Here is a 20,350-nt window from a genome sequence, read left to right as displayed (position 1 = left end):
CTGGGAATGTGCCAGCCACACCTGCTCCTGGTGCCAAGACTTTTAATCTCTCACTAGGCCATTTGCAAGGTTACAAGGTGAGAAGCATTCCCAAGAGAGATGCGCGCTCTCTCTCGCTCTCTCTCTCTCTCAACACACAGATGCAGGCCAACTAGAAAGTTGTACTGGCATAAGCTCGGTCAGTGTAGTGCCACCAACAAAACTATTTCTGCAGCGTGCGTCACACTCAGCGCGTTGTGTCCAAACAGAGTCCAGTTGTATTGGCAAAAGCGTGTTGCACAGTTGGTAGGCATCCCACAATTCCTTGGGAGGCATGCAGGCATTCCACAGTATGCAGTGACAGTTTTCCACATGGCTGGAGTGACCCAGAGATGCTACAATGTTGTGTGAGCTACCAAATTTATTTTCTTTTCTCTCTCAGGGAAGGGTGGGTGAAAAGCTAAATTATAGCTGGTGGTATAGTCAGGAGAACTCTTCACATCAGACTAAGAATCATCTGTGAATCTTAATGATGGTGAAAGCTACTTCAAAGTAATAAAAGTTAGTGTTGCCATAATTAGCCCAGCATTGTCTTGTGGTGAATAGACTGGTGTAACTGGGGCTTTGTCCAGAGCGTTAATTCATTTTCTGTTTGGACTCGGCTAATTATCTCCATTGGTAACTCAAGCCTGGGGAGCATAAAATCATCAGGGACATAAAAACTGCATTTTAATCACACCATATTCTCCTAACGTGTTTCCATCCAAGGTGAAACAAAACAGAGTATTTTATTGAAGCTTTCAGGAGCTTCAGAAGGCATTGGGCCTGGGGGAGAGGGGGGATGGGAGGGGGCAGGGAAGGGTTTTGACAAACCCAACAAAGGCCCTGCCTTTGCCTCTGCAAATAGCACAGACTTGCTTTTTGATTGAAGGTGGAAATCTCCAAACTGTCCTATCTGCCCGCAGGGTTCATCCCATCTCCTGGGCACCCCTCCTGGAAAAGACCCACAAGATGGAATAGAGAATGGAAACCTTCCCACAGGTTGGTTGGTTGGTTTTCTTTCTTTTGAGTAAATCCTGTCGGGTTTACTAGAGAAATCAATCGCAGGAATGTAATTCTCTAGGATGGCTACAGATAACTAGAGAAGAGAGATCATTCTCGTTTCAGTTTGAACGATTCTAGCACCATTTCTCTAGAACCCAGTTACATTCCTCTAGGGCTCTATTGGTTCAAACTCATTAAATTCTATAGGCTGTTTCCATGACAAAGGGATTTCTTTATAGGACATTTCAGTGTGAGAGTCTCCAACCAAACATTATCCCAGTGTCACTGAGGCTGGAGGTTGCGGTTGGGGGTGGCCTGCTCTCTGATGCACAGCTTCTAAGCCAGGTTTCTGCTCCCTGTAGGGTGATCCCATGACATGGCCCTTGCGTGGCTCTCCCAGTCACCCCTGCTTCTGACTGTGCCAGGTGCCATGTTGTTGTGCAGGGCGTGCTGAGGCAGCAGCTGACCACATGCTCCATTTCTCAGGAAGGAGAGAATGCTCTGGGGCTCTGGACTTGCTGCTGTTTCCTTGGCTTTTTGGAGGTCATCTCAGCCTCCTCGCTCTTTATTGGCATCAGCCACCAGAATGGTTAAACTCTGTGTCTGCCAAGGTCTCCAAACCAGCGTTCCCATTACAGGACTGCGTGCCACAACCAAGGTCAGGCCTGGCCTCAGTGGCAGCCTTTGGCCGGGGGGTGGCATGTGGATGTGACGCCTTCTCAGCAGCCATGAGCAGCTCTGCATCAGGAGCCAGGGACATTGCTTGTAAGGGGGGCCAGCCTGCCATATGTACTTCCCAGAGCTGCACATGGGAGGCCACCTGGCAGGGCATTGGAGGAGCAGTTTGCACTGACTTTTGTATCGGGGCGCCAGCCCACTGACACTGTGGGGCAATCCTGTGAGCTGCTTCACTTGGGCTGCCTCCTCGGCAGCGGACCCCGGGGATCTACGCCAGTTTCTGCAAAGAGCAACGCCTGGTTCATGATGCTGGTGCGGTTTGGGTCTGGCTGGGAAGTGACTTAGGGGAGATGGACCGTGCCCTCTGAGATCAGTCGCTAGTGCAGGCAGCCCCTGGGGGCGTCTGGTAGCCTGACGGTGACGGTCTGCAGCGCAGCTAGAGCTTCTTAGCACCTGTACAGAAACCGGGCAGAAAGAGAGGCAGCTACTGCAGCGACCCTGCCTGCAAGAAGCTTACAGGGAGCTCTGTGCACTAGTCCCAGCAGGGTTCTGAGTGTGCTGTGTCCATTGGACAGAGGGAGCAAAAGGGACCCAGAGCTTCCTAGGGTGGCTCCAGCTGCCCTCCCACAACGTGCACCACTCCTGAGCTGCACCCCTCTGGCCGCTCTCTCCCACGCTGCTCAAGTTAAAGTGACAGCTACTTCTGCAGGAAAACAAGCGTGCACAGTGGTATTTCGGTGATGAGCTGATCCAGACAGCTCTTTGTTGGCTCAGAGGACTCGTCTGATTCATTGTTTTCCTTAGTGTCAGGATGCAGGTGTGGGAGATCAGAAACAAAATTGACTCAATTTCTTTGATGTTTTAACTGTTCCTCCTACTGCATAAACAGTGATAAAAACTCATTTAGCAGCACCTGCCCTCCTCCAGCCAGTGAACATCCCCTCACCCCCTTCTCAAAACCAAAGCACATGGTGCAGAGCGAGAGTGTGAGTGAGACTTTCCTTGTGCTCCCAGCAAACAGCTGAGGCAAACAACATTTCCAGTTAGCCAATTTTCACTCCTCTTGTGTGAAATCTCCCAAGGGTCAAGGTGTAAGCACGAGGAGAGGGAAGCCAGTGTCTGGTAACCTGGCCAACAGCGACTGCTGCCGATCCTGAGGGGGATGTGTCCAGGAAGAACCGCTCCCCCTGAAACGGGAGCTGGGGAGGGGGGAGACCCAACCAATACTGAGGCCCCAGCTGCAGTTTAGGAACCCTCTGCAGGGTTCCTAAACAGTAAGGAAATGTGACCCTAACGAGCCTGCACTACCTCCAAGAGAGCTCTCCGTGTTCCCGTGGGGTAAGGCCCTGCGAACAGGAGGCCTTCTGCTTTGGAGTGATCCAGTCCGTCTCTCTTATGCACTTTTCCCCATCAACATCTGTTGTGATTGGTTACTGGGACATTGTATACATCTGTAGGCCTGATTATGACAACCGTCCCACCACAGGGTCGCAAGAGCCTCGTGATACATTGCTGAAGCCGCTCTGGAATTGTACATCCTGCTTCCCCAGTAATGAAGTGTTAATACGGCAGATAAGTAGTTTGCCTTAGTTCATAATTAAGGGGGAGGGACAGCTCAGTGGTTTGAGCATGGGGCTGCTAAACCCAGGGTTGTGAGCTCAGTCATTGAGGGGGCCACTTAGGGATCTGGGGAAAAATCAGTACTTGGTCCTGCTAGTGAAGGCAGGGGGCTGGGCTTAATGACCTTTTGGGGTTCCTTCCAGTTCTATGAGACAGGTATATCTCCATATATTTAATAATTCACTGTCATTTCTAATGGGAAAAGGTGAATTTCTGATTTTTCGTTGTAAATGAAAGGACATCAAAGACATACCTTGTTGAACACTAAATGTCTTTTAAGTAACTTGCAGTGTTGTTGTAGCCATGCTGATCTCAGGCTATTAGAGAGACAAGGTGGGGGAGATAATACCTTTTACTGGAACAACTTCTGTTGGTGAGAGAGACAAGCTCTTGAGCTTACCCAGAGCTCTTCTTCATCTAGTGCTCCTCCTGCTTCAGGTGATTGGAAGAGGAGCTCTGGGTAAGCTCAGAAGCTTCTCTCTTTCACCAGCAGAAGTTGGTCCAATAACATTTTTAGAGTACCTGAACTTTTCACAGCCCCAGTTTTAAGACTCATGGACTCAGTTATGGTCCAACTCCATCAAATTAATATTTGTTTGATAAATCTATTCTCAGATAATCCAATGTCATCTTCAAACAAGCCAATGTTTTTCTGAGGATGGCTCTTTTTTTAATACCATCTGTAAACTCCTGGTTCCATCCTCCTTTGTTTTAGGTGAGCTGCTAGAGGAAGGATTTTGGAGCTCATGCATAAAAGCATCCCTAAATCCTGTCAATATCTTGTGAATGCCAGCTCAGCAAGGAGCCATGTGGAGCCCTCTCATATAGGCAACAAGTTTTCAGAGTTGATGATTCATTATTTCTGAAGCTTTTCATTAACAGCTATGGTGTGTTTAGCAGATTTGTGAGTCCTACATAATTCCATGGCATGAAAGAAATGTCTTAGGAGACGTTTCCTGCAACACAGCCACTTCCATCAGTGATGACTTCTGCATTGCAGCTCTGCTTATTCCCTTATAGCATCCTGCTCTGTAGGTAGTTTAAATAATCAAAAGGAGGAATGCACATTAAGGGGAGGAATTATGATGATTATTTTGGGTTTCCTGATGGTAAACCCAAAAAGCAGCAGTCCTGAATTCAGCCAGGCTGAGCTGTTGGATTTTGTAACTCTCTTTTACTTTTTAAACTTCCTGTCACTATATTCACAAATCAAGTCTGACAGCTAAGCTGTCTGAGGATTTGCTCTCTCGTTTCTGCTGTCCCCTTGCAGGGTGATATGGATACGCCTGATTCAGCCCCAGGGGTTTTAGCTCAGGGCCAGCAACAAATGTCCTGTATTATTTATCCTTCAAACCTTATTTTTGTTGCTAATTATAGGAATAATAATAAGGATAAAGATGCTTTCGGGGGATGCACCACATGGTAACTCCTTGTCATTGATGCTAATATGCCGTGGGTTCATATTTATATCTCCAGGCTTAGGGCTAGAGACTGCTGACAAGGATTTGAAGGAACTGTAGTGGAAAACATTTCTTCATTTCAAAAACCATTTGCAAAGGAAAGTGCCAGAAAAGGAGCAACAGAGACGCATTTTCAAACAACCCAACTCCTTATGTTTTCGCACAGAACTGTGTTTGACACTGAGAACCCTGAGAAGAATTCTAGGACTTAGCTCAAAATGCAGTAGAGCGGTGTCTCGGAACCCTGCGATGTCGAGAACACGATTAGCCAAGTCTCCTAGGAAGCTCCGCCATCTGTCTTGCAATTCTATCTATTATTAAATGAGACTAAACCCATTCATTCACCAGCCCATGACACACCCTTTCTCTCAAGGCTCTGGTTGCAATGGCTTGAATAAGATAAACTGTACAGTCTGACTCAGACACAGCCTGTTCATGGGGCTGCTGAAGGAAAGCAGCTGAGTGCAGGAGGTTTCCAGTATTCAGAGGTGTGAGGTGGGTGCTTATTCTCTCCGGGCCCTGCTCCTTCACTCACTGGCAGCTTTTACATGCCTCCGTCAAGGCAATTAACCTGTGGGCAGCTAAGAAGCTTTCCCCTGCCAACCTAGATAGTTAATACCATTGGGATGCAGCTCCTAGAAGTTAATACAATTAAGATACACGGAACACTGGGAACCACAAAAACCTGTGTCTCCTGAAGAGGTTTCTTTATCTCAGTGGCGTTAACTTATTGATATCCAGACGTCACATTGTGTATATATGACACTTGTTTGAGAGTTGTTTGTTTATTTCAATTGATGTTAAAAAATCCTATAGCTCCAAAAGCAGTTGCGTTCCCAAACAGCAAGCCAGCGACAGCTAACAATATGAACAGGTTCCCTCATTACGCCAACAAAGTGATTTTCTTTATTTCATTTTTAGATTCAGGTGTTTTGTCAAGATGAAAATTTAAATCCCCTTCATGTTTTATAGGTTTTTTTCCAGGCTTTAACATCAAAGATCTAATTATGGCTAGATCTAAAGTAAAACATAGAATCAAAGGAATAGAACTCATGAAAAGACCTTGTATTTTATGGTGAGACATATTTCAAGGCTTATTTCTGTAACAGCTGCAATGAAGAAAAGATGCGAGCTGCCTGGATTGTCTGATTAAAGGCTCAGCTGCCTAATAACAGATTTTGAGTGATTTATTTTTAAACTGCAGTTTTGGGGTGAATTAAGAACCTTTTAGAGCTCATGAAAGTGAGAAGTGGTTGGCATTACCTAGATTCAGGCATAGTGCAAACAGGTATTGTAAACTCATACACATTTCTGCCGATTGTAAAAAATAGCAAATAAATACATTTCTGCCAATGCGCTTCAATCTCAACCAGCGATAAACAGGCTTCTTTATCAAAGGTACCATTTTTCTATGTGCTTCCTTCAGCACAGAGACCATCTGTTTCTTTACATGTCCTAATCCTGTGATTAACTCAAGCAGTCAAAAAGCCAGGAGTGAGGGCAGAAGGCCTGATCCACACTTCCACTGAGCTCCATGGAGAGGCTTCCATTAACTTCGAGGGGAGTGAATCAGGCCGTGAGCTAATTCCAGTTGCTATTAATGGGATTTACACACACTAGTGACCGTCAGCCTCGGCAGCTTGCTGCGGAGATCCCCAGGGACTGCAGAGTGAGGAGCCAGCTCTGGCACCTTGCTTCTGGCTCCAGTGCAGATTTGCGTTGCTGTGACCTGTGCCAATTGGCTGTGGAGCCCAGTCTCGCACCTAGTCTGCCTCCTATGCCAGGGCCTTCAGCGGGGCATAGCAGCCTATTGAGCAGCTGGGGACTCCTATCTGCTTTCTGGCCACTGTGCAGACCCCCAGCATAGAAGGCAGGGTCACACCTAAACCCAGGCTGAACTGTAAATCAATGGGATTTCAGCATGGACCTAAAAGCAAGCACGTACTTCAATGCTGTCCTGAATGGGGCCCAAGATTTGTCCCACAAATCCATTGTCCCTTTATCACCACTCGGCAGGGTGCCCTTCGTTAGCAGTGCGTTCTCTGACTTCAGGGAGATGTGGTGGGCCTGGTGGGATTAGCTCTTTGAATTGCAAAGGCTGGTTCGGAAACAGCACACTCTCCGGATTCTCCGTTGTGTGTGACAAGCCCAGCAGTAGCAGAAAATAACACCCCAAACTGTGGCTGTAGGCAGGGTTCTGATCAGCCCTAGCTCTCCCCTCCAGCTGTTCTCTGTGTCCTGTCCTCACGTCTCTTAATTCTGTGCCACTCTCCTGTCCATTGTCACAACCTTTGTATACTCTGCTCCTTCCCTGAGCCGTTGTACCCACCCTCCCTCCTCCTAGGCGTCTCTTTACCTGTTCTTGTCATTGCTCATCCCCCTCCGTCTCTCCCTCTTTCCATCATTCCGGCTCTTCCCTCAACACCTGGCCTAGGAGAGCAGGAGAGTCCTGCCCAGGGATGGCCAATTACGGTTGCTCTCTCATGGGCTGTTCTGACCAGTGAAAGCCCCTGTCTTTTTGCTTCCTGGAGCTGGTTGATCTGCACTGTGCTGGCCTCTTCGGCAGAGCAGAGCCCTGGTGCTCCTCGCACAGGTATGGTTTGAGAGAACTGGGCAAGGAGCTCAGAGTCTGCCCTGCAGTGCAGTGTGGGGAAAGTAGGCAGGTACCCAGGGGATCTGGTTAGGCCCACTTCACACCAGGTGGTTTGAACTTCCAGCAGATATTCCTTCGAGTATCTCAATGGCATGGTTGGGCTTGTGGTATTCAGCGAGCATTAATTTTAGCTCTGTAAATACCTCAACAATACTGTGGTAGCCCAGGTTCTTGAGAGCGTTGAGTACTGTCAGTGTGAGCTTTGTTTTCTGCATGTCAACCCACAGCCCGAGTGACTGCATGGACACGGGACAACAGGGGGGCACGTTTCACTTCAGACTACATTTTGGAATGTTGAGATGTTTCCCTTTTTGCCTGTTTTCCTGTTACCCATTTTGCACCCGAGAGTCTTGGCTAGATCCTGGAATATAGCTTTAATCGTCACTAATACAAGCTGCACATCTAGGCAAGGGAACAAATTTGCAGTTGTGTACTCGTGTCCAAAACTACCAAAACTGTTATTTGCAACTCCGTGCACAGACCTACCTCAGCTCCCAAAGTCCCAGGACACACGTCGATGCTGAGTGGGCCGTCTCTTCTTCGTATATGCCACAGTGCCAGAATCTGGGCTATGGGGAGGAATCTTCCGCCAATGTAATATCAGTGATTTGTCCATTAATATGCTGCAAAAAGTGATGTAAAAATAAACTGTCCTATCCCGTTCTGAGATACTGTGGATCATATTAAACCCCATGTCGTGTGCATGCTTTTTATTTATTCCATGATTCTTCCACCATTGCTATAAACCCTCTTCCCTCTCCAGAGAAGAGATTTAAAACCTGAAACCCACCACATATAAGGGAAAGTGACCAAACACCCAGAGGACAGTGTCAGCTTTCACTTTGGGTTTGTCTGTTTTATTTAATGCAGGGGAGACCATGTAATGCCTGCTATAAAACCTCCCTCTCTATTTGATTTCACTGTGTCAGCAGCCTGTGGTTTTGTATTCTCCATGAGCACAGCTGGACGGAAGGTGCACTTTAATAGGCCTATAACCAGCCTGCCTTTCAGAGTCATGGCAGTGGGTTTTTAACAGCACATCGGAAAGCCTGTGTTTTGCAGTGGAAGGCACGTTCTGCCATACCAGCAGAAAGGTGCATCTCCAGGGCAGTTTATTAAAGCTCGGTCCCACAGCAGTTCTGCACTCAGGCTTGTGGCTAAAGTGGCCTGCTAGGTACACAAACCCAAGTGTGAACTCAATATCTGACCGTGCCAATTAGCCCCCCACACACCCCCCGTTCTGATCCCTGCCTCTCCTGCTGAGGCAGTTTGTCTGAGTCCAGCACTTGGCAGGGGAACTGTGCGTGTTCACCCATCATTCGCAGAACCGCAGGGGCCCGGGGTAGAGACGAGACAAGCCAGCTTGGACCAGCTTTTCATTTTACCTTACAGCTTTCTCACAACCATCTTTTCTTTTCTTTTCTCTTCTCCCTCCCTGCCCCTCCTGCTCCCTGTGTGTCCCTGTCCCCTCTCCTGCCCTTAGAGCTCTCCATCAGCCTCCTTGCAGTGATAGTTATTGTGTGTGGCCTCGCCTTGGTGGCAGTTTTTCTCTTTCTCTTTTGGAAGCTGTGCTGGGTGCCCTGGAGGAACAAGGCCATTTCTTCTAACGTTTCCCAGAGCGAGGCGGCCTGCAACCAGGAGACCATGGCAGACAAGCTAAAGGACACAGGCGCACTTGGCTTCCTGGAGGCAGCTGTGAAGATCAGCCACACCTCGCCGGATATCCCAGCCGAGGTCCAGATGTCCATGAAAGACCATATCATGCGGCACGCACGGCTACAGAGGCAAACGACAGAGCCGGCGTCGTCCACCAGGTGAGTGCTGCGCTGTGCTCTGTGCAGCATGGAGACAGCGTGGGTCTGTGCAGATCGGCACCATGCATGTGGCTGAAATGGCTTTTCCATTTAAATTCTGAGAGCCTTCCATTTAAGAAGCTGCGCAGTGCCTGGGCTGATCTGCAGGTCTTCCCAGATGCCCCGTACCTTGGAGATTGCTGGCACTTAAAGCAAGAGGCATAAGTTCAGGCTTGGGATGGATTCTTCCTAGCATGAGCCCTCAAGAAGGGACAGTTTTGCCCCACACATAGGAGAGCTGTAGGTCTCCTTGTTAATACGACATCTCCTGGTGGCTGGAGGTGGACCTGTGTTGTTGGCCATTGGTCAAAGGCTGTTTGCCCAGTAGGTGGTCAAGGATGGAGTTAGCAGCTGTTGGGGAGAGGTTGGGTTTCTCAGGGAGAAGTGGGGTAAGTGCCCATTCTGTGATGTCATGCCCTGAATTTACAGACGGTACAGTAATCCTGAGCACAGGCTGGAGAAGAGTGGAGCCTGGCCAGCAAACCAAGAGAGGATTAGAGATGCTGTAGGTATCCATTGACATGGCCTGTGGGCAGAGGCTGTTACATTATCTATCCCTCATGTACGTCCCAGCCCATGTTCCCCCAAGACCAGTCCCACTGCACGACTCCCTGGGAATGGCTTCGGCTACATTTACCAGATGGCGCCTTTCCGTAGGGGAGAAACGCTGTCTCTGGAAGTTCAGTAGTAAGCAGCACTGAGCTGCCTGCAAAAGTGAACCATTGTTTCTAGTGTCTGCCAGGCTCTAGAGAGAAGCCCTAAAAACAGCAAACTAAGCACAGCCCGCAGCTTCTTGGCTCCTGTGCCTAAACCGGGGGGGCTCCATGGGTCCCTGAAAGAATCCCCATGCTGTGTAACAGGGGTGTTCTCCATGTTCCAGTTTAGCCTGGATGATTCATTCCATCTGATCCGTCCTGGAGCTCAGCAATGGGAAGTCAGACTTTCCAAAACGGCTATTTACTAACTCACAAGGAATCAGATATTATATCACTGTACACTAACGACCCTAGATATGTGTACGTTTCTAACTTACACCCAACAGGGTAGTTATACCCTGGGCTCAGTACTGTTTGATTATCGAGAATGTGTGATAACACGTATCTCTAGTCTCCAGCAACTGACTTGCCTTGGGTGTGTTCTTAATAATTATTTGTTGTTCGATATGTAAGAACTATGTCATTGAGCCTGAGGGGAGATGGACCCAGTGGGGCTGAAGGAAACACACCCATCCCCATGCTGGAGTGTTTGCCAAAGATTTGCTTGTTTTTGAACCAGCTGATGTATTAAGTCAAACTTAAGGTGGGCCCTTGATTAAAAGTAAAGGATTCAAACCGTGTTACTGTAACTTGGCCTTATTGTGTCAAGCTGTCAATATGCTTGTGGCCACTTTAATTTTGTGACAGCACAACAGGGCGAGGGAAGGATTGGTGACACGGTATATTGTCAGATAGAATTAGACCCCTTTGCTCTCTTCTTGCTTCTCTGGCTCACAGCAGGACGCGTTGGATAAACAGAATTGACGTGTCACTCGCTGGCCAGGCATAGGAGTAGCTGCATGCCAGTGCCCCGATCAATGCCTCATTGCTGCCCCAGCCGCAGCCTACAGGCCTGTGCATGAGTCATCAACATTAGAGGTGAGGTGCACGGGCCTTGGAGGGCTAATCTGGGGGAGAATCCAGAGTCTGTGAAACTAGGGCAGGAAGCTGAGTCCTTGCTTTCTGGCTGCAGCGCTGGCCACAGCCCCAGTGAGGTGGGCAGCACCGCTGCGCAGGCAGCTGTTGCTCAGAACGCTGCTTGTACCGGCGCCCAGCATACAAGACACACACCTCAGTCTCCTGTTTGAAGGGGAACTAAAACCCATCTTGTGACTGCTGGAATTATGCCAGGCATTGTCTGTGACTGAATTGCATTGCTTTTTGGGCAGCTCAGTCACATGGACACATGACACACATGCAGCATGTGCGCATGCTCACACACCAACACTGCACACACGCCCAGAACCCCTGCTCTGTGCACACACAAACACATGCACATTCTGCTTCTCCAGAACCGTTCATGCACAAGAGAGGGTAAAAGCTCGGTCAAGCTGAGCATGTGTGGGGACAGCTTGCCAGGGCCTGCCCGCGGTATGCCAGCCCTGCTTGTTTTTCATAGTCATTTGCATCATTAAATTCACCCCCCCAAGATGTAACAGAGAAAAAAATTAAACAGGAATTTGTGTCAGACTCCACTGGCAACCGTCTCGCTGCACCCTGAGTTACAGAGGGGTGTTTGGGATAATGGTGCCGATGTGTTACTGTCACTCATCTCCCTCTTGCACCTTCCTCAGATGTACAGAGGTAGAAAACTGCATGGAAAAAATAATGTACAAACCTCCAAGAAAGAAATGCAGCGCGTTGGCCTTTCTGGTAACACACTCAAAACTCACCCGGGCTCCAAGGTTTGCGTAGTGGAGAAGGCCCCCTGGGTAGCAGCCCTGTTTCTTTTGTGCACTTTAATCATCATCCTGTCACATCATTTCTGGCCCCTGAGTGCCACATCAAAACCAGAGATCAAGCTGCTAACCTGCCCTCCTTTGTTTGATTCGCTGCCCTGCGGCTGCCTCCTGTACTGAGTATTGCGTAGCTGGGTATCCTCTTGAATCCCTAATAAATGCATGTGAATGGGTGTGAATGATCAAATCAGGTACATGAGCCGTCTCTGTAGCAGGTCGAGCTTCTGTGGGTGCTGAGGCTGCAGGTAGGGTAGAGACAAGTGCTGGAGCAGGGATTGTTCTTGGATTTATTTCCAAATCTCTCCTTCCTGTGCCAGGCACACACCTTTTCATTCTGTGTCCTCCTGGGGCCTGGTGGGATCTCCACCCGGCTCCACACAACCACGACATGCTCACTGCTGAGTCAAAACTCCCCCTAGCAACCTGAAGGGCCCTCCTGAGTCCAGTCCCCTGCTGTCACAGGCAGCCCTGCCACATAATCCTATTCATAAATGTATCACTAAAAGCTATCGTAAAGCTGGTTAGCCCCACTGCTCCTATTTGGAGGCTGTTCCAGAGCCTCTCTCCTTTGATGGTTAGGAACCATCTTCTCATTTCCAGTCTAAATTTATTCATGGCCAGTTCATTGCCATTGGTTCTTGTGCCCAGGGCCGGCTCTAGACCCCAGCGCGGCAAGCGCGCGCTTGGGGCGGCATTTTGCCAGCAGACCTTCCGCAGTCATTCCGAGGTCCACCGACAGGTGGACCTGCCGCAGGCATGACTGCAGACGCTGGACCTCCCGCAGGCATGACTGCGGATGCTCCACCAGAGCCACGGGACCAGCGCACCCTCAGCAGGCACGTCTACAGGAGGTCCCCCGGAACCGTGGGAAAATCCTAGAGCCGCCCCTGCTTGTGCCCACACTGTCTTTCACTTAAACAGCGCTTCTCCCTTCCTGGCGTTTACCCCGATGTGCTTACAGGCAGCAGTCACATCCCTGTCAGCGTTGTGTTGCTAGGCTAAACCCGCCAAGCTCTCCGTTCTCCTTGTCATCTTAGTAGCCCTTCTCGGTATCGCTTCCAGTATGAGTACATCTTCCTTGGAGCCTGCTATATTAACGAAGGGTCGTTCCAAAGCCAAGCTACATGACCCCCAGTGTCAGCCTTCTCCCCTGTCTTGGGTGCTCCACGGTCCCTAGGCCCTAGAGTCCTCTGCCAGAGGAGTGCTGCCCCCTCCCCTTGTATTCGGGGAATGTCTAATGAGCCGTATCTGCTCCAGTGATTCGGCAGTACCTAGCCTGCTGCCCCAGGGGATCCTGCCGTGCTGTCACACGGCCTCTCACACCCCACCGGGCAATTGGCAGGCTCAGCGTTCTGTCGTGCAGGCCCAGCTTTGGGAGTGAGGCAGGTTATGGGTGGTCAGGCAGGGAGTGGGGGCTCCTTGAGTTCTCAGTTTTTAGCTACAGAGCAAAAGGAAGAACTGAGGGGCGTCACCCAGCTCACGCAGGGGCAGATTCTGCTGCCCTGCAGAGACAATTAAAGTGAATAACAACAGCAGGATCCCACTAGAGCCCAGAGAACCTGTACTGGGAAATCAGCAGGGCCTCTCTGAGCCCCTTCCCTTCAGAGTGAAACATGAAAAATGCATCTGAAGTAGCATGAAATGCTTTTAATGCTGAGGTCCCCTGGGACTGGAGCTGCTTCCATGGGAGATGGGGACACAGCCTGCCAGGTCTGCATGTGCCACTGCCCAGCTGGCATCTGTTGGGGGATGTCTGGGTGTAGCAGGGCCCGGAGGCAGACAACTTAGCTAGTCCTGCTTCCACTTGCCTGGCTTTCACAGTCCTGTGAATTGTGAGGGGAAGGAAGTTTAGTGCCAGGGTCTGGCAATGGAAAAGGGCAAAAGAGCTGGAGAGTCTCCCTGGCCTGTGGGCTCTGGCTTGGACACAGTGTATTTGCTCTCATTTGTGTCACAGGGGCATGGAAGGAGAACAAATGAGAACTGGAAGAACCCTGGGCTTCTGCTTGTTATCTGGGCTCCTCAGTTCAGGCACGTCTCTGTGTGTGAGGGGGGAGGTGGCACCTCTGCAAGCTAGGCTGGGATGTTTCCATTGCAGATCCAGGAAGAAAGCCTAATGCCCCAAGCTCATAACCAGCTCAGAGGTTCCCCACAGACAGCACAAGCACTCGTTCCCCTCCTTCTCCCATCCCCAGCTCTGCTTGGGCTCATCTAGGGAGGGAGCAGTGGGAATGTGCCAGGGAAAGTGTACAACTGTCCTCTCCCCTTGCAGGCACATTTCCTTCAAGAGGCACCTGCCTCGGCAGATGCACGTGTCCAGCATGGACTATGGCACAGACCCGCCCCTTGAGGCCGAGCAGCCAACCAGCATCGGCAGGATTAAACCAGAGCTTTATAAGCAAAAGTCTGTGGACTCCGAGGACCCGAAGAAGGAGGCGGCAAAAACCTGTGGGAAAATAAACTTCACCCTCAAATATGACTATGAGAACGAGACGCTGATTGTGCGGATCCTCAAGGCCTTTGACCTGCCGGCCAAGGATTTCTGCGGCAGCTCAGACCCCTACGTCAAGATCTACCTCCTGCCCGACAGGAAGCGCAAGTTCCAGACACGAGTCCACAGGAAGACTCTAAACCCCACCTTCGATGAGTCCTTCCACTTCCCTGTGCCCTATGAGGAGCTGACTAGCAGGAAACTCCACCTGAGTGTCTTCGACTTCGACAGGTTCTCCCGGCATGACATGATAGGGGAGGTTATCTTGGAGAACCTGTTTGAGGCCTCGGACATTTCCCGGGAAACCTCCATCTGGAAGGACATTCAGTACGCGACAACTGTGAGTATCTGCTGCAGAGGAGCCACGTTGGCTTTCAGATGGGTTGAGATTTATGCAGATATTGTGCATCAATGTTGTATGCACTGCCTGTGCACATTAAACTGGATAGTGTGTCTAGCCATCCACACCAGGAGAGTGTGTGTCTTTGTCCTCTCCTCCTCCTGGCTGCTCCACGCCAGTAATAAGAGTCTATTAGAGTAGCCAGTTATTAGAGTTTCTCCATTAGCACAAGTGAGAGGGTTTCATACTTTTAGCACTGAAGACCCACGGTTTAAACTCCACCGATGATGACCCAAGCATAGTGGAGAGGGAGGCTGTTGTGTGCACAGGCCTGTCAGCTCTGCCAGGGTCCTCATTTATTGCAGACCCCGTTCTAGCTCCACCTGCCCCATCTTGCTGTTATCTCCCTGTTCAGTACTGTGTGTTGTGCCCTACATGTAGTGAGTCATGTACTCAGTTCATGGTAGCTTGAAAGTTCTCAATGTCTACCATGTACATAGGATGGACATTAATAAATTACTCTGGAGGAACATCCTGGTCCATCAGATCACTTACCTCCATTTTGAGAAGTTACACCGTCTTTATTTACTGGGTGACCTGTTTCCACAGTATCAGAAAACATCTTTCTGGAAACGTGTAGGAATTGCTAGGTTTCCTGGAGTTTTTCTTTTTATCTTTTTGAAAAGTAACATTTTCAAGTCCTCTAAACAAAACAAATTAGCAAACAACTCCAACCTCCAAGCTGATCCTGCATGGAAAATTCAAACAGAGACGCTCAAGCCATTATTATTGTTCAGTATTAATCTGGCTCTCTCAGAACCCCCTCAGAAATTTACGCCCAGAGGGATCAGCTGGAAGCATAACTTTTGTTTGCTTTTCGTGTATAAGTTTGCATCATCATTTCACCTCTTTTAAAGTTCAACCAGAAGTTGTGGGATTAATCACTAAGTAAAATTCTATTCCGTAACTTGTGCAGGACAGACTAGAGCATCATAATGATCTCTCGTAGCTGTAAAATCTGTGAATCCGGAAATAAAATGTACAAATAGCGGCAGTTCCTCATTCAGACACTGCCCTTAGCCCCGAGAGCACAGTCGGGGTCTTGTTGGGCTGTGATTGTCTGATGGGACAGTAGCCCATCAGCTCTGCCTGGCAGTGTCACTCCTCACTGCCCCCTGGCTTTTGATGGAGCTGGGCTGGCCACATGAGCTCTGGGAGTGTGGGTGATGCTGACTAATGACTCATGCAGTGCTACCCTCATCCGCTCTTTGGCAGTGGAGCAGTTGCAGTAGCTCCCTCCCTTGTGCTGCACGGGGGAGAATACCTGCAATCACAGTGATGGTGAGACAGGGCAGCACATTATGAACAATGGCCTGTAAGAGGCTGCGGTGTTAGCCCCACACCCCGTCAGCAGGTGATGATCCTGCTGGGAAATAAAGCCTATTGTGCTGGCTCACTGAAAAGGACGCTTATTACCCCTCGGGGATGAGAGGACATAGAGGTGGTTCTCTGCAGAGAAGATCTAGTGTGTGAGCTGAGCAGGCCGGAGGGAGGATCCTTAGGAGCAGAGGAGGCCGGAGACTGGAGTTTTGGTGGGTGTTTTGAATTTCTTTAGTGAATGAAGGGGGTGGTTCTGATCCATTGTGACTGGTCAGACTGTGGTTATGGCCAGCGGGGGGCACCACCTGCCCATACTGGCTGCTCTGTTCAGTAGCTTGCAGATTAACCCCCACATAAATCGCTGTATTTCTGCTCTTCCCATATCACCTCCAGGTGTGCCTGTTTGGAGATAGTTAGTCCTGAGGGCTAACAACAAACCAATCTGCTTTGTAGGTCTGGAAGCGACTTGCTCTTTTTCTGTCTCATGTCACAGCCTTATTTCTGAGGCTGCAGAATATGCGATTTCCATAGCCCTGTGGCCCAAAGCAAAGGCCCTGCCAACCCTGCCTGGCGATGGGCATATTCACCTGTCTGGCAAACGGAGTGAATGCTGTGTGTAATCCCGCAGGGTTATTTGGTCTCTCAGCTCTCTTGCTTTCTGCCGGGGACTGAGCTCTTGCATAGCAATAGCTATTCCACAGGGGCCAGCAATATTAAAGGCCACCTGTTGGCACTGCTCCAGGACCTCTAGCAGTATTGCTCTCACTCACTGGCCACACCCCCATCTTGCCACTCCATTTCTACCAACAATATCACTCCATCATTGCACTGAGTTCTGACCTTTCCTTGCATTCCCCTCAAGCTAGGGCTCTCCTTGACCTACAAGTCCCGCCCATCTGCTGGCCACAGATACCAAGGGCTGGTGAGACCTCCCCTAGCTGTGCCCTGACTAGGGAGGTGCTGTGCTGAGGGAAGGGAGAGAGCTGCACGTTGCTAATGCAATTGCCGGACAGCCCAGCATGTGTCCAGAGCTGGAGTTTGGCTGTTGTGTAGGAAAGGATGGAATGAGCTGAACTGAGCAGTCAGTCCCTTGAAGTGTTTCTGAGGCCAGGGATAGATGAGACGTTCCAGTTCCTGTTTGACTCTGGACTCCATCCCGTCACACTGCCAGTTCTGACACGCTGGCAGCAGAGACTTGTTTGTCTGGATTCCCAAAGACAGAGCCCTTGGGAGCCAGGGCTGCCCGTAGCCGTACCAAACCAGTGTGTGGCTGCGGGTCCCAGGTACTGACGCAGCATCTGGTAATCTGTAGTGTGTTTATCTTCACACCAGCCCATGTGCGGGGAGGGAGCTGAGGCACAGAGTGGCTGAGTGACTTGCCCAAGGTCACACGGGGAGTCTGTGGTAGAACAGAGACTCCAGATCTCCAAGTCCCACACTAGTGCCTCCCCACTGGGAGATCCTCGTGATCTGGCTGCCTCCAGCAACATTGTCTGTGTGGAGATTGGGTGTATATGCACCCAGGTGGCCCCTGCACTTGCTGTTTGCAGCTGGGACACTCACTAGGCAGAGCTCTGCAGGATCCTCTTCGTTCTCACTTTCTCTTGGATTTCAGTTCAGCCTGTTTCAGAGGAATCCAGGACCAGGTCCTTCTGCACTGCCCTGCTGGTGCTAATCCTGAACGGTCCCGCAGCCTGGGCTTCACCTAAAACTGAGGTCAGCCTCGCTATGTCACTCAGGGCTGTGCAGAATGTCCCATCCGGACGGCCATAGTTAGGTCGACCTAATCCCTGGTGGGGATGTGGCTAGGTGGGCAGAAGGATTTTTCTGTAACCTAGCTCCAGCCTCTCGGAGAGGTGGATACCTACGTCGATGGAGGCATCTACACGACAGCACAACATCTGCGCCGCTGCAGCACCATGACTGTGCTGCTTGTGGCAGCTGTAGTGCAGACATACCCTCAGCGTGGACTTGGAACCTGGTGTGCGTGCGCGTGTTGTGCGTGGTGTCCATGTGTGCGCATTGCAGCGCACTGATTCTGTTCACTGTTCAGGGGTGATGTGGTTGCTCATAACTGACAGCTGTCAATGGGCTGCCTGCTACTCGGTTCCAAACAGGGGCGTTTTCAGAACAATGCCTATGGTGGCTGTTTCTCTGACAAGAAATTGTTGAGCAGTTGAGGATCTGATCCTATGAACAACAGGCACCAGTCGAGCCAGACGCTCCCCAGCACACCCAAAACACCAGCCCTTTTTTGTTTATCTTCATCCATCGTCCTTTGATTTCGGCACTTACTCAGTACTCCCGCCCCCCGGCACTCGCAGTACTGCCCCATAACCAGGGGCGGCTCTAGGTATTTTGCCACCCCAAGCACGGCAGGCAGGCTGCCTTCGGTGGTTTGCCTGCGGGAGGTCCCCGGTCCCACGGATTCAGCGGCACACCTGCGGGAGGTCCGACGAAGCTGCAGGACCAGCAGACCCTCCACAGGAATGCCACCGAAGGCAACCTGCCTGCCGCCCTCACGGTGACTGGCAGAGCACCCCCCATGGCTTGCCGCCCCAGGCACGTGCTTGGCATGCTGGTGCCTGGAGCCGCCCCTGCCCATAACCCCCTTCTTAGTGCTACTCCAGTCACTTGCTCCAGAGTTTGTTCAGTTTGAGAGTCTCCTGGCTCAGGCCTATACAGTTTTGCGTAGATTCTGTGGTGAATTTCCTGGTCCCAGGGTGTGCAGTCTAAACCTGCCTTGCTCATCAGTTATTTGACATGACTAGTGTGTTGGAGACTTAAGACACAGAAGTGTTCTTTTTGCTGATTTAATGTTTCTAACTTCAAATTACTTCTAGGGAATAGTTCCCTGCTTTGAAATCCTAATACCAGCTTTGCACTCCAGACATTGCTATGAAATTGCTTGCTTTTCCCACTGTGAGAACATGCTTCGATTTCTCTGTGGCCACAGCTGGGGTTCTCTAGCTAATCTTTACCTACCGGATGAAAAGAGTTGATTAGGTCATTTCGTAGCCAGAGTCTGCCCTTACTCCCCACAGGCTGGGCAAGCTGGCTTGAGGCTGGGTTGAATTTAATTTTCGAATGGCTTTGAAAGGCTCTTCCTTATGAAATGTTCCTTATAAGAGGGAGTTTAAACAAAACCACTGAAATACATAGTTAAGAAATTTGCCAGATTAACTGTCTTGTTTGAGATTGAAGTCCTTTGTGTACTGGGCTGCTTTGGAAGGGTGTCTGTTATCTTTAAGGATCATCACATGCAGGCTTTATCTTTCATCCTTGAAATCCTTCCTATTGTACTTGCACTGGATCAGACCATAGCAGTTCCTACAGCCCTGGAGCAAAGACTCATTATTTCTGTGTGAAACTCCACATTTATCATTATAATGGTAGAGCTGTCGTGCATGTTGCAAACATCTCCATAACTCTGTAGTTATTGCTAAAAATCCACAGCTCACATTACTAATTTACTGAGGCTGGCTTATTGTAAGGAATAGTAGCCATAACCGGATAACAAATATGCACCAGGTCTCAGGCAGCAGTAGCCCCAGGGATGCTAGCATTTGGCCTTAATGAAGTTCTTAATATTCTCATTTTGTGATGCAAACAACAAGGCCAGGCTTAGCTTCTGTTAATATGGCACCCATGTTTAAGCCATTCCTGACACCTAGAAGAGAGAGGTAATATGTATAGACTGCTTGAGAGAGCTTTTCCCAAAAGCATATTCAGTGGCTGTCGCACTGGGCTGCTGTTGCTCACAGACCTTTCTGTACCATAGATCACTTGCAGTTCTAGGCGCAAGTTATTTAACAGGGCTCTGCTGTGACTACCAGAGGCAGGTGGCTTCTTACCCCACCTGGACATAATGGACTAGGGAGTGGCTCCCTGGAGTGAGAGGATATAGAGTGTGGGCTGAGCAATTCTGGGCTAGGAAGCTGAGGAGCAGCCCAGTTGAGGAGGAAGGCTTAAACCTAACTCAGTTGTTCATTTCTTTGGTAATAAAGCCAGCCCCAGTTGGGACAGGCATCCACTAGCACACTGGTCAGCGCTTCAGAGCTGAGGCAGATGATATGGGGTTTTTATAGCGCCTTCCAGCGTGAAATCTGAAAAATACAACACAGTTAAAGAACATCAAAGCCCAAAGGGAAAAGGTATTTTTCTTTCCTTTTCTCCAGAATGAGGAAAACAAGTTTCCTTTTTATTGTAAAAGTGTCAGAGGGGAATGAAAGGACGGCATCGTCAGTGGAGAGGGTCTGTGACAATGCCAGGTGTGTAGTTTGTATTTGACTCTGGAGCAGAGATCAAGGTTGGGTGTGTAGGAAGTGGTAAGGGCTTTCTCAGGGGAGAGAGAATGGGGT

The 20,350-nt window shown here is 49.8% G+C and overlaps 1 protein-coding gene across 4 annotated transcripts in view; it reads left to right on the top strand.

The window, feature by feature from the left end:
* Positions 1-20,350, top strand: part of SYT6 (synaptotagmin 6) — a 159,721-nt gene that overhangs the window by 98,951 nt on the left and 40,420 nt on the right. For 2 of the 4 annotated variants that reach the window (XM_039533168.1, XM_039533169.1), the window contains exons 2-3: positions 9,001-9,248; positions 14,051-14,609. In XM_039533168.1, coding sequence (XP_039389102.1) covers positions 9,079-9,248; positions 14,051-14,609 — 729 coding nt within the window. In that variant the 5' untranslated portion in view covers positions 9,001-9,078. Of the gene's footprint in view, positions 1-944; positions 1,021-8,917; positions 9,249-14,050; positions 14,610-20,350 lie in introns of all 4 variants that reach the window. The other 2 variants (XM_039533167.1, XM_039533166.1) reach the window with 2 other exon arrangements.

This window comes from Mauremys reevesii, linkage group 4 (assembly GCF_016161935.1).
Source record: "Mauremys reevesii isolate NIE-2019 linkage group 4, ASM1616193v1, whole genome shotgun sequence".
Lineage (NCBI taxonomy): Eukaryota > Metazoa > Chordata > Testudines > Geoemydidae > Mauremys > Mauremys reevesii.
The sequence above is the reverse complement of the archived record's forward strand: the minus strand, read 5'-3'. Positions and strand labels throughout refer to the sequence as shown.